Source organism: Bactrocera oleae, chromosome 2 (genome assembly GCF_042242935.1).
Source record: "Bactrocera oleae isolate idBacOlea1 chromosome 2, idBacOlea1, whole genome shotgun sequence".
NCBI classification, from domain to species: Eukaryota; Metazoa; Arthropoda; class Insecta; order Diptera; family Tephritidae; genus Bactrocera; species Bactrocera oleae.
The window spans coordinates 70,159,617-70,173,362 of record NC_091536.1 but is presented as its reverse complement, the minus strand read 5'-3'; the positions used below and the strand labels follow the sequence as shown (position 1 = coordinate 70,173,362).

The window sequence follows — 13,746 nt, the reverse complement described above, 5'->3', positions numbered from 1 at the left end:
TTATTACTATTGACTTTATGGCATTTTTTAACATTTCTTGCTCTTAATCATGGTCTACACACATATTATTTATTTGCTTGCAATGCCAACTCCCATAATGAGCAGTTGCTAGCCTGTATCCATTACTTTTAATGCTGACGACTGTAAACAAAAATGAGATGACTGACAAAAACAACAAAACTCAAAAGCAAAGGAACCTTACGAATCATATTACTTAGACCCAAACGTTGAGCTTAATTTTTTGCTCCATCTCACTTTTTTCCATTACAATAGCAAATGCTGTAATGAGTAGTGGGTGTTTATTGATAGTACTTGCTTGTGTGCACTTCAGAAACATGCTGAGTGTTTTAAAATATGCTGAGAGTATATATTTTAGTACTTATATGAGTGTGTCAAAATTTTCGACATTTATGCTTTTTTTAAATAGTTGTAATTCAACCAAAAAAGTTTTGTTGAAGACCTAGTAAATTATATCACGAAGACCTGTGTAAAATTTCTTTAAGAATACTACTCGGCATCACATATAGTAGTTCGGTCAGTGGTAATCGTCAAGAGAGCATCTTTTTCAAGGCAAATTGAGAAACACTACGGAGATACAACTGTGCGTTCTAATTTTCTATATTTCAGAAATTACAGGCAAAGTCTGCACCGAGGGATTCTATATTTAAGTGTTTATATTATATTTCTCGTACAAATCTGTTGAATTCATTCCGAAACCTTAAAATTGCGTTATTTTTTCAACCACTGAAAATTCTAAAACCTACTAGTGAGACTAAAAAGTATTTTTAAAACTAAAGACTTAAAATCAATTATAGCTCTTCATACATAATAAAAATAGGGGTTACTCCAACATTTTTAACGCTAAAAAGAATTTCACTACAAGAAAAAATCATAACACTATTGAGCATGCGTCAAAAGACGTGTTGGCGCAGAGTTGCACCACAAGTGCTGCCTGTTTGTCTGAACATCTCGTATAGTTTGTTCTAATGGGTACTCTCTAACGCTTAGTAAATGGAAGATAGCTATAAGTTGTTTGTGTTTAGTGTTTACTTAGGAAGACCGAATCACTGCTTTAGTATATTCAAATCAATAATTAAAATATATTTGATAACCAAAGAATCTCAAAAAGGCTACAATAATACAGATTCAGGCATAATTTAATAATTTTCACCAATTATCATTTTCCAGAACGATACCGCACTTGACAATTGTTCCATCACTGAGGTCGGTTGCATTACATTACTTTTGCAATGCAGTGTTTGTTTTGAAAAATTCCATTTTAAGTACAAGTCAGTGTGTAGGCGTCTAATGTGTGACTTTTTAGTAATTTTTTATATGTATGTTGTTGTTGTTGTCAACGATTTCAATTAAGTCTTGCGGATTTACAGGCAAACGAGCAAACAGCACAAAAGTCAATAAAATTTCCAGCTTGCCTCACGTATCATTTGCTAAAACGCAATACAAATTGAAAGTCACTGAGGTATGCATTGGCCAGACACAATTTAAAAGCACTCAACTGAGCCGAGCTGCGCTTACAAACACACACACATACACACTTATACCCCTATAAATATAATACACCGAATGCATACTCGAAATTTAATTTGTATTTTGAAATAATGCATGATTGACATTTGTATAGTGGCTATAGATATGCAAATGTATTGTTCATGTGCACGCTTGATATATGAGAACGCAGCTAGGAGTGATTCAAGTGGATTTGAAGCGACAGCTAGAGGATGTGGCGCGTATTTTCGGTATCGTTGTAATTTTTAAAAATAAATATAGAAATATTTGAGGTAATATATGGTTAAATGTACACTCTATTATATGCTAAAACAACAAATAATACGCTAGTCTTGCATGCAACAAAATTTGTTAAATTCTACCAACTTGCCACATTTGCCACCATTAACTCTGCGCATTTAATACACATAAAATATTGCAACAACTGCAAATATTATTCACGAAAAGCACAATTCACTGGCAGTCTAAAGGTCAATGGTCCTCAGCACCAAAAAAAAAACAACAAAAAACCGCAATATTACTACTTGCCACAAATGCCTTTGACTACAAGCCAATAAATGCGCAGTCAAGATTTGCTTGAAACGTACATTTATAATGTAGGCATGCTTGTATGCGCTTGTATGTGTGTATATGTGTGTGCGGTAGTCATGCAACAGCGTGTAGCGCACATCAAAAATTGGCAAAAGTGAAATTAAACTTCGTAATCGCATTTGCAAAGTAATATTTCTTACAATTCTGAGTGATTTCCATGAAAGGCAAACGCAAAATATAACAAAGTGGAGGAGCTACTCGATGTAGTGCATACACACTGACGCCCAAAACAGCGCGAAATCGAGTTGCAATAGCGTTGTGTGCGTGTGTGTGTGTTCTGAGCAACATTGGCATACAAAGTAAGCTGCTGAAATGCCGTGTTGCTACAAGCCAGCAGTTTGTAAAAGTAAATTAATTTGACTTGAAAGCCAAGTAGACAGTCTAGCGTATACAAAGCTAGTAAGTAGGAAAATTGGAAGCTGAAAACTTGAAGGAGAACAAATCAGTCGAAGCCAAACTATGTGCAGAAGGCCGCTGACGATGTTGAGTCCTATTGAACCGAGAGTTTATACATATATACTTTTAAGGTTTTGAATACATAGCAAGCAGTTCAGTAAAGGAAATGGCAATCTGGGAAATGAAAAAAAAATATTTATATTTTAACTAAATTTTTTTATTATGCGCCGAACAGGGTATATTAAGTTTGTCACGAAAATTTTTAAATTCAGAAGTAAGCATCGGACACCCTATAATATGCATATATGTATGTATAAATGATCTGCATGACGAGCTCGACTATCCTTTGGTACATACGCGAACTAGTGCCTTTGTTTTTGAGATAACGAACTGAAATTTTGCACACGTCCTTTTCTCTGTAAGACCTATCGAAGACTGATTAAAATGAAGTCCTCATAAGGAAAACATTTTTATTTGACATGGTATCTTCACGAAATTTGGCATAAATCGCTGTCTCAAGTTCATGTATGGAAACTTTTTTTGTTTGTGAAAGGTATACTAGCGGCGGTGCAACCGAAGTTAACGTATTTTTTCTTTACTTTTTTTAGCTTTGCACGTGCAAATTTTTGCATACTGGTACCCGCAACATTGAACTTGAAATTTCCCAAGCAAATTGGCGATTTTAGCAGTTAAAAGCAGCAACTATTTGAGTAGCAGGAACCACAATGGCAGCATAAACAATGCCGGTAGTAACAAAACAATAAAGAAACCTGTCTGGCAGTCGGCATTGACATTGAAAGCGCAGCGCTGAGACCGAGTGGTGAGACGATCCAGCGGCAGTCAGCATTAGAACCAATAATATAGTGAAGAAAAAGCTCAAATAGCAACAAATACAACACAACTATCGACTGCAGACGACAGCACGTCTGCAATGTCGCCGGTAATGGCAGGCAACACGTCAAAAACGGTGACAGCGACAAAGCGAATCATGGCAAACGCTTACAGAGACTACTGTAGCAATTGTCGCGTTGCAAACGAAAGCAAAAAACACAACAGCCACGAAATTGTAACAGCAATGCCACACCGTTGCTGCTGACAAAGATGATAAGTGGCAACTTTGAAGGCGAGAGAAGTGAGTGAAAAGCGAAGGTAGTGTGAAGAAATTATGAGACTGACATTGCTTAAGCGCATGACAGCAGCGTTGACAAGTAGCCATCTGTCCGGCAATAAGCTGAGTATGTACTGTGGCAACATATTTTATCGCTGATGTCAGCTGGCAGCAATAAATGTCAAAATATGCACGCAAAATAAAAAATGCTGCCAAAACTGCAAACAACAAATGCGCGGTGTGACAAGTTGCATAGAACAAAGCAAGCATAATAAAGTTGCTGTTCGCATAGATAATTGCAGCAACCACGCCCGCATAGCCAACAGCAGTTGATAAGCAATTGTCACAACTGACAACAACCACAAAAAGCCTGTATAGCGGTAACAGCGCAAGAGTTGCGAATGGGTACGTTAGTGTAGGAACAGGTGATAAGCAGGTTTAAATAGTCAAAAGTTACAACAAAAGGCTGAAAAAATAAGAGTTGTCAAGCGGAAAAAATTATGATTTGCTGTAGTTACTAACATATTTGATGAATAATTTTGTCATGACAGTGCCTGGAAGGATACAAATACCGCTCAATTCTAAGCAGATCCGTCAGTGGTAGGAATCGAGACCCAGAGACTTTATAAGGGGTATTTTAGATACATATTCCAGTTATAGAGTAGAGTCCAAGGCCAATATTGGAAGTATTTTTTTGGAAAACTGCTAGCATTTTATTTTCAGCAATTTTTGTTCAAAATTATTGATTTTTTTATCTGAGTCATTACCTTCCCAAACGACAATAGATATTTAAAGACCCTAACTTTTGCGTGGTAACTTTTCAAAAGTTGCTCTTAAAAATTATAATTACATTTTGTGGGACAACAGTTATCTGCAGATGCAAAACAACTAAGCTTTTCAATGGTACCTTAACAAAACGAAAGCTATGCCACAATGAATCTCAGGTGTCACTCACCAAGTAGCTTAAAAGTTTAACTGACAGTTTTGAGCGAAAACACGTCAAGCAAATTTTGGCTATTTCGAGAGAGATAAAATATAAATGGCGCTGAAACGCAGTGATTCAAAATTTCATACGCTTTTCAGTACCCATGGCCCATAGGTTCCCACACTGGGTTAAAGTAATCATAGAACTTTAAAACAAACTTGTATTTAATACATTTTCTACGTGGGGCTAAAAACACATTTGATTATTTTGCGTCGCCAAAAATCGGTAAAACAAAAAAAAAAAATGTATGAGAGCCTAACTTGTGCATAACAAAACTTCAAAACGTTTTGAAAAACTTATTTAATAGGAAACATCTCGGAAAAAAGTGGTTAGACCATTAGTCATGAGCAACAAGTGAGGACGATTGAGAAGTTCATTATGAAATCAGGAGCTAAACAAGGAAGGAGTAGACAAATTTCAAAACACATAAAAAAGTATTTAGCGTAACAAGAGCGAGTATCACATAAGGGTTAAGAACACAAATAAATTAGATACGAATAATTAATCATTTCTGCAAACATGTGATGGATTTTTCTAACGCAAATATTACAGATAAGATGATATACTGCTTTACTAATTATTACCAAAGAATTACCCCACCCTTAACCCTTAGTGATGATGAACTTCTGTAAAAAAAAAATAATAAACGAACCAAAAATAGGAAAAATGTTGACAGATGATGTTGCCAAAGGAAATGCGCAGTAAAAAGTGTACAAATAAAATAACAAAAAACAGACAAAATCAACAGCTTAGATGTCAAAAGGGTTGAAGTCGGGGTTTCAAAATTTGGTTAGTGAAAATTAAGTGGCAGAAAAATGCTCACGGAAAGCAAATTTAAAAGGGATTAATAATGATGAACACATGAAGCTGACTTACTGCTACTAATTGGGTTTCAACATGCTAAGCAGAAGGTGTTTACAAAAATGCTAATTAGGTAAATAAGGAGGACAGCAGAGACGAAATTAAAGTGTAACGGGAGAGAGTCAAAGAGCGAGTGCGCCTGGGGTACGATGTACCGGACATATGGCGCTTATATGGCTTTTAATTCTATATTTAAACGACAAAGAGTTTATATAAATAGCAGCTAAATATGAAAGTAAAGTCAAAAAGATACGAAATATGTCTGCCATTGCAAGAAAAAACATTTAATACTCGAATGCATAAAACTAATCAAAGTTCTACTCTCCGAGGAATTTCAATAAGCAAATAACTTTTTCGCATATTTTTTCCGCAGTTGTAGAGGATTTCGCATTCACAAAGTTTGCTGGACGAAAGCATTCGGAGTGAGCGAAATAACGACGATTCAAAATAATATTGTAATAACTTAATGCGCTGCAAGTTGCAAAGGAAAGGGAAGAAAAAATAAAATATAAAAACAAAAAAAAAAAAAGAAGCATATTCCTGAACTGCTGCACAATCGAACCACCAAATATGCAAGCGAAAAAAAGTTTAATAAGCACGAAATGTATTCTCACTATCAGAGGATAATGCCGACACAGCGAACTTTTAGCAATGGGAAGCGGAAAAGTTCAGCAACAAAAGCGAGCGAAGTGAAAGGCAGCTAGAAAACAATATACTTTGGAAAATAGAAAAAAGGGAGGGAAAAAAGGAAATATCAATGCCGCATCAAAGGCAATCCGCCAGACAGTCGAGAGCGGCGGAAGAGATTGCAGCGTCAGAACGAAAGGCACAAGCCAGGTTAGCAGCAACTAGCTGGAGCTGCGAGCCATTCCCTAGGCAACTGCTCACTTACTGACGTACACATACATACATATGTACTACTCTGCCAGAAATCACTCGTACGGCGTGCCGCTGCAGCAGATCAGCACTTTCGAATTACTTCGCTCTTCTATTGCAGCCGCAGCAGCCCCAGCACATTTATTCTATTGCGCATATTTTATATTATTTTGACTGCGAATTGAAATTGTATGCATTTCGAAACGAATTAAATATGTAAAAATTCAATACAATTTGCAAAGCTTGCCGGGAGAGTAAGGGACGGGTGGCAAGACAAGCTGCTGCCACCAAAACTATATGCAGCTATTTTCATGTTGCAACAGTAATACCGCTAGTAGCTTTCGTCTAAGCGTAAATAAATATATATAAGCAACAACAACAATAAGTATTGGCGCGCAAATCACATTGTGCATTGACTAGAAAGAGAGCGAAGCGAAGTAAATGTATTATTTGAAAGCATACATTTTGGCGCAAAAGCTACATATGTAAGTATGTAAATATTTTTTTGTGAATTTTGCTAAATTGATTTGTTTTTATGTCAGGTGCTATGGTTAGCTGCGTAGGGAATCGAATAGCCAAGTAAGCGCAAAAGATTGAACTATTGAAAATAAATGTTGATTGTGAAGCGGAGTATAGAGTTTACTATTATTTGGTTTATGTTTCTTTCAGAATATTTAAATTGTAATTTCAAATAAAATATGATATATGTATATGTTTGATGAAACATTATGAATTTACTATTTTTTAATTTATTTTATTATAATGAATTTTTTGGGTTTTGCTTTAAGATTTTTTTTAATATTTTTATCTTATTTAATTTTTAATTTTTTTGTTTTTTTAATATTTTATATTTTTAATTTAATTTAATTTTATTTCTGTTTGTTTAATTTTTAAATGTTTTTTTAACAAATTTTTTTAAATAAACATATGTATATACAACATATGTACATACATTTTTATATATTATGTTTTCATTTTATTTTTTCTTTATTTTATTTTATTTTTATATTTTTTTATTTGTATTTCTTTTTAAATTTTATTCTTATTTTTTTTTTTAATTTTAATTTTTCTTATTTTATTTATTTTTATTTTAATTTTTCTTTATGTATTTATTTTAATTTTTCCTATTTTATTTATTTTTATGTCATTTTGTTTCATTTATTTTTTCTAACTTTTTAATAAAATTTTTTTTTATATATTTTTTTTCCTGAAATTAGCAAAAATATTTTCACTAACTGTGAAACTGTTTGCTTGGTTAATAACATAAAAGTGAGCGTTTCCATTGTCATTCTCAACTATTCAATGATTTCAAAGAATATCCTGCAAGTCATAACTGTTGCTTTATTCCAATGCGGGTGGCCCGTCATCGGTTTAACATCGATAACTAACGTGGCAGACAATGAAAGTTGGGGAACAAAAAGCTAAAGGTAACTAAGTTTTCGTGCATTGTTGCAGTTACGATTAAGCCACTGACTCCATCTTATTTTGCACCCACTCTCAACGGCGACATTTGAAATGCAACATCAAGTTGCACATATGAAATTCAAGGAGACTTGAACAAAAGTAAAAACAATTTGCCAATTGATCATACAATATGTAAAAGTATTATAAGTGATTCTGAAGTGGAATAACAAAATGAGGGTAGTAAAAAGCATTTAATTTCAATAACTTTCTACAATATAAAATAATATATTATACAACAAAGTAAATGAAATACCTTCTGTCTTAATATAAATCACAAACAAATATCCAATGCAGCAAATAAACAAAAATTCCTGAAGCTGAGCTTTAAGCTTACTCAAATTGTAGTAAACAAATATTTCAAATTGCTATAATTTTACAAAGGAAAACAATTCCCAGAATTTCTAGCAGCTGCAAAAAATATGAATGAAACCAACAATAGTTTTGCGAGAATCGTTCCGAGTAATGGAAAGCTGCTGAGTGTTCTAGTTTTGAGTTATAAACAGAAGTGGCAATAATAATAAACATCATATGGAGTGCAGATACAGTCGGGCAAAGCAAAAAAGCAGTAATAGGGTACTTATTTAATACTTTGTATGTCTAAAAAAACTTCAAAGATTTGTTCGAAAAATTCAAAAAAGGAAATATAGTCAAACGCATTATGAGTGTGATTATTACAACTTATATACAATATATATATATTATATTTTTAATTTTTATCAGAACTGTACATACCTACATATGTAAGTGTAATTTAATGTAAAATAATAAAAATAAATAAACATCTATATATTTTTCTAAGAATTAAGTAGAGTTAGAGAGCTGCATAGGAAGTTATTGCTGACAGTTGATTATGAATTTTAACAAGTGGATATATGTATGTATATACTTTTATGTAAATGTGAATAAGTTGGTGTTAATGCTGTATGTAAGGAAATTCCACGCCCTCACTAGAGAAGTGGTCAAACAAATTCTAAATATTTGTTTACTTCAAAACAAAAAATTTAAGGATTTATATTTGTATATATGTACGTATATACTTTTGTGATCTTTCATTACTTTTGGAAAAGCAGAAAACTTTTCAGATCACATACCTATGTATATACATATAATATATTAGTGACCGTATTCGATTCATAGCTCGCTATTTATGACCCATCTATTGTCAAAAAAAATTATGCACATCAAAAAATGATTCCCAGATGAATTAAATACAAAAGTGTAAGTGAAAAGCTCATTAAAGTGGTATAAACGCTTACTACATCTATCTATTTTTACGCGATTATGCCAGTTTATTTGACTTATACCACTTCCTTGCTCGATTTGCTATTTCCAAAAATTTGGCTAATCATAGAAAACTAGTATAAGAATACAATTTTGATTTGTGATGCTCTTCACATAAACTTACCTTAACTTGATAGGAGTTCAAGCGTGTCTTCGGCAACAAATTGAATGATGAAAAGTCCAAGCGTCGCGAAAAGATGCCATTGCAGCCAGATGTTAAACTGTAAAGACAAATAACGAATTATTAAATATGCGTAAATATTGAAAATATTTCAATAAACGATGACTGCTATTAAAAAGCAAGCGTTTTATATGACTCTATTTCGTAATGTCAACATCAAACAGGAGAATGAAAATAAATAAACAACAATAAAACGGAAATACATTTTTTATATTCTCCTCACTTTTTTGCTTTCTAAAATTAGTGCCAGCTTCTTAAAATAATTATGCAACGCGTCGAAGGGAGACATTCCCAAGGCGGTAACGGCAACCAGTTTTTAATTGAGAACCGAAACAAACAAAAATAAATTTAAAAAACATTGCTGCTTTGTTAACGCTCATAATTTAGTCACACGCTAATTTTTGTTTACTTTTTGGTTTATTAACATTCAACATATACGCTTTAATCACAATTTTTTCTCGAAGATTTGAATGGGTTAAGATGAAATTTTTCCACATTTCCTCTTTACTCGCGATTTCAAGTAACCATTGGAATGATGAGGAAATAAATAGAATTTTACTATACAAGCGTGTGTTTTCGTTTTTATAACGAAAAAAAAAATTCAAACAAATATTTTTCTCAAGATATTTTATAACAAATACATATAGAAACCAAAATTATGAAAAATATCGTAAATTTATTTCTAAGAACGACGGGCCCACAAGCCAAAGAGAATTATACAACATATTATTTAATGGGTTGTATATACCTGCATAACATTTTTACTTAGATATATACTACTTATATATTACATATGTGTATATATTGTATGCATTCATGAGCGAGTGGTGAGTGGGCTAATGTAAACGGTGAAAAAATAAATGTGCAAAAATTTCGGTAAACAAAAAAATAAACCAGAAAAAATTTAAACTTTAAACGTGCTAAATAAAAAATAACAACAACAAATTGGAAAAAAAAAGTTAAACAAATAAATAATGTGCGCAAAAGAGCGTGACACAACAAACCGTCAAGTAAATTTAAGCGCAAAGAGATAAAGTGGTGAAAATAAAAAACGACAATTAAACAAAAAAAAAAAAACGAAAAAAACACACACATAATAAGCGACTTAAAATTAAAAAAATGTGCAAGAATCGCGCCGCTACTCGCTGAGGTGTTGAATAATTTCCAAGCAAATTTAGTTATCAGTTCATGGTGAGAACGAAGGCAGGCAAAACAAACAAAAAATAAACGACAAAAAAACACCAAGCAACAAAGCGCGCTGCCAAAATGTAATAGCAAAGTAAAATGAAAAAAATATTACGAAATTAATTTTCATGTCATTTAACCTTGGCATTGAATATAATTTTAACAGTCGCGAGCAATATGGACGTGTTGGTATGTGTAGTAGGAAATGTGCATAGATAAAAGAGTTTTGATGAGTGTAATGTGACGTTTTCAATAGTAATAGAAATTTGAAAAAAGTGAATAACTAAATAAATAATAAAAAAAAAAAAATTGTTATAAAATTTCATTTTTTATAAAAACAAAATTTTGAGTGAAATAATAAACGAAAACTAAAATCAATTATTTTTGGACGAGTAAAATTTCAGATGAATACACCACTGAGCTTATTAATAATATTTTCACATTCAACAAAAGTCAATAAACTATAAAATCACGAATTCAAATCACAATCCATTTATCAAATTTTTTAATATGTATATATTTAATTTAACGTAGACGTAAAAATGAAGGAATAAGACACTGTTGAAGAGCACAGTATAGTTTTGAATGTAAAAATAATTAATACCATTAATGACTCACACGAAGTATATGTGAGTATAACTCATACTCAAGTGAGTAATTTTTGAGAGCTTTTTTTGTTGTAGGTTTTTAAGACGTCATTAAAGAAACAACTCCCCTCACTAATTTCTTGAAGGTAGTAATACATTTATTCATAGTTGTTGTAGGTATTGTTTTCAACTTCAACTTTTTTTTATGATCAGTTACCTTGAACTTTTTTGACAATTCAGAAATGAAGTAAATTATAATATACATATCAAAGAAGAGACAAAACGAGCTTACGCATAATTTCGGTAGAGGCTTCAAGACGGAAGAAGCTAAACAGAAGGAAAAAGCAAAAGCAATAAAACGTGGTGTATTAATGATACTGTTGCCCTTATTACTGTAACACTTTGATAACAACAACGTAAACCAAAGCAACATATGAAAACGAATATGGAACCAAAACACCTACGAACAAGCAATTATGCCTATGTTCAAAAAAAAAAGAAACGAAAACAGAAATAACCTCATCAAACAAATTTTATACAGCCAATTAAGACAAAGCAGCGGAAAAAGCTTTAGAATTCAAAAACAAAAATATGAAAACTAATATACACAGATTTATTAGCACAAGCTTAAATTAAAGTTGCGCTTGTGATTATCAAAAATAAATTTAAAGACTATAGACGTCAGTATGCTTGGAATAAGAGACCAAAATAACTAAGCAAAATTTGTAAGTGAACACGATATAAGTAGTAATTATACAACAAGAAAAAATTAAATAATTACAACAAAAACAATTTCGGCGCTTGGGCATAGACTGCTGCCTACTGCTGAGCGCGAATTTATGGTCAACGGTTCCACCAGCTGACTTTGACCTTGAAAAACGTGAAGTAAACAGTCATTAAAAGTGCGGTAAACAAGAGTTTTGCGGATAACATGCGCCAAGCGACAAGTGACAAGCAAAAATACAACACTTGCGTATGCGAAAACAGTTGTTAGAACTAGTGGGACCCGAATTATGTCAACACTGTCTGTGTAGCGGTATGAAGTGACTTGGGCATAGAAAAAAAAGCTAAAAAAAATTTAAACGATTTTGCAGATTGGTGAGAAAAACAAATAGTTAAATAAGTTGCCATAATGTTTGAAATCTTTACTATAGAATAATATTTGTAATTTTAGATAGTAAATGTAAATAATTACGGACTTGGTTTTCTTATTTTTCGGTTTCGGTAAATAATTATCAATAAATAAAAGCAAACTTGTTGAGACAATGTTGCATATTTGAAGAAGGATTCACAAATAACAGATTATACGAGCGCTATTTACTCTTAAAACTTTTCAATAATTTTCACACCAAAGTGTTACTTGAATAAAACTAATAACTCGAAATTGATTTTCAAACACTACTCTGACGCTTTTTATACAATACAAAAATTAAATACGCAAGTTGAAAAATTAGTATACAAAAATAACGAATTAATTCCAAAATGTCAAAAATAATTACAACAAACTGTCAAATGCCGTACACAACAGCAACCAACTTCACTGCGCAGATAATTTTTAGCTAAAGCACTATGAAATAAATCATTTCGAAAACGTTAAATAATTTCCATTAATAAGTATGTGTTTTGGGGACAGTCGGCAAATCAAGCGCTGCCCACGAATACTCAAGAAAAACAACAAAAACATTTATTTATGCTTGTTTAATGCAAATGCTCTACGCAGCAGCCGATAATTACACGCTGCAAACGCATATTTGTGGCAGCCGCCGTGACAAAAACGAAACATTTAATCGACAAGTGGACTTTTCAAAAATACATTAAAAACTGGTAGCGTTACAAGCGAATAATAAACGTGCCGCATAAATCATAATTGTTTCTGAAAAACATAAAACCAACGTCAACCTGTCGCAAGAACTCTGTGTAGTACAACAACAATCAACCCACTGATGTTGTCACGGAATGAGTCGACATGAAATCAACATGCGAAAAAGGTTAAATGTCAAAATACAGCAATAATAACCACGAAATATGAATACATTTTTTCGAAATGTTGATTAAGAATTCCGTAAGAGTATGGTTGATGGGAAAGAAGTAACCGTTTATAATATTATAATAATAAAATAAAATGTAATAAAACCGTAAAACTACTAGTCTGTAAAAATATGAATAAAATAAAAATATTTTGTTATTAAAACACCTGTACGACCTTCTTCGAAAATTAGAAGAGTTTCCAACACCAAATGGCATACCTAGTAATTTAATTCTGTTATACGATTGTTCTGACTGAGTTCTTGGTTTACTTTCCCATTGGTTATCTGTATTATACCTACCATATTTTTATCAGACAATTTCAAAAGAAATATTTTACCCTCCTGCATTTCCTTCGAACTTAACATAAATCGTCCTATAAATAAGACATTTAGAGAAATCTGAACTACAGCGCCACCTATCCAGTCAATCATAAGGCAAAATTTTTCTTTTCGCATTTATTAGACCAACATGACTTTCTGGTCAATTGCAAAAGTAATTTTTACCTTCACGTTATACTTTTTCTCCAATTTATGGTATGTCGCCCCATAAATACCACTTTTAGCAAAATATAGTTCACAGCGCCACCTATCATGATAGAAAATGTTTTCTACCGTATAGCCAATGTATATACATTTTAGCAGAATGAAATCATAAATATAATTTTTAGATTTATCTA

General features: G+C 32.3%; 1 protein-coding gene across 2 annotated transcripts in view; it reads right to left on the bottom strand.

Annotated features, from left to right (window-relative positions):
- Window positions 1-13,746, bottom strand: part of heca (hdc homolog, cell cycle regulator) — a 197,903-nt gene that overhangs the window by 105,706 nt on the left and 78,451 nt on the right. For both annotated transcript variants that reach the window (XM_070105585.1, XM_070105586.1), the window contains exon 2: window positions 9,214-9,310. In XM_070105585.1, the coding sequence (XP_069961686.1) occupies window positions 9,214-9,310 (97 nt within the window). The remainder of the gene's footprint in view (window positions 1-9,213; window positions 9,311-13,746) is intronic.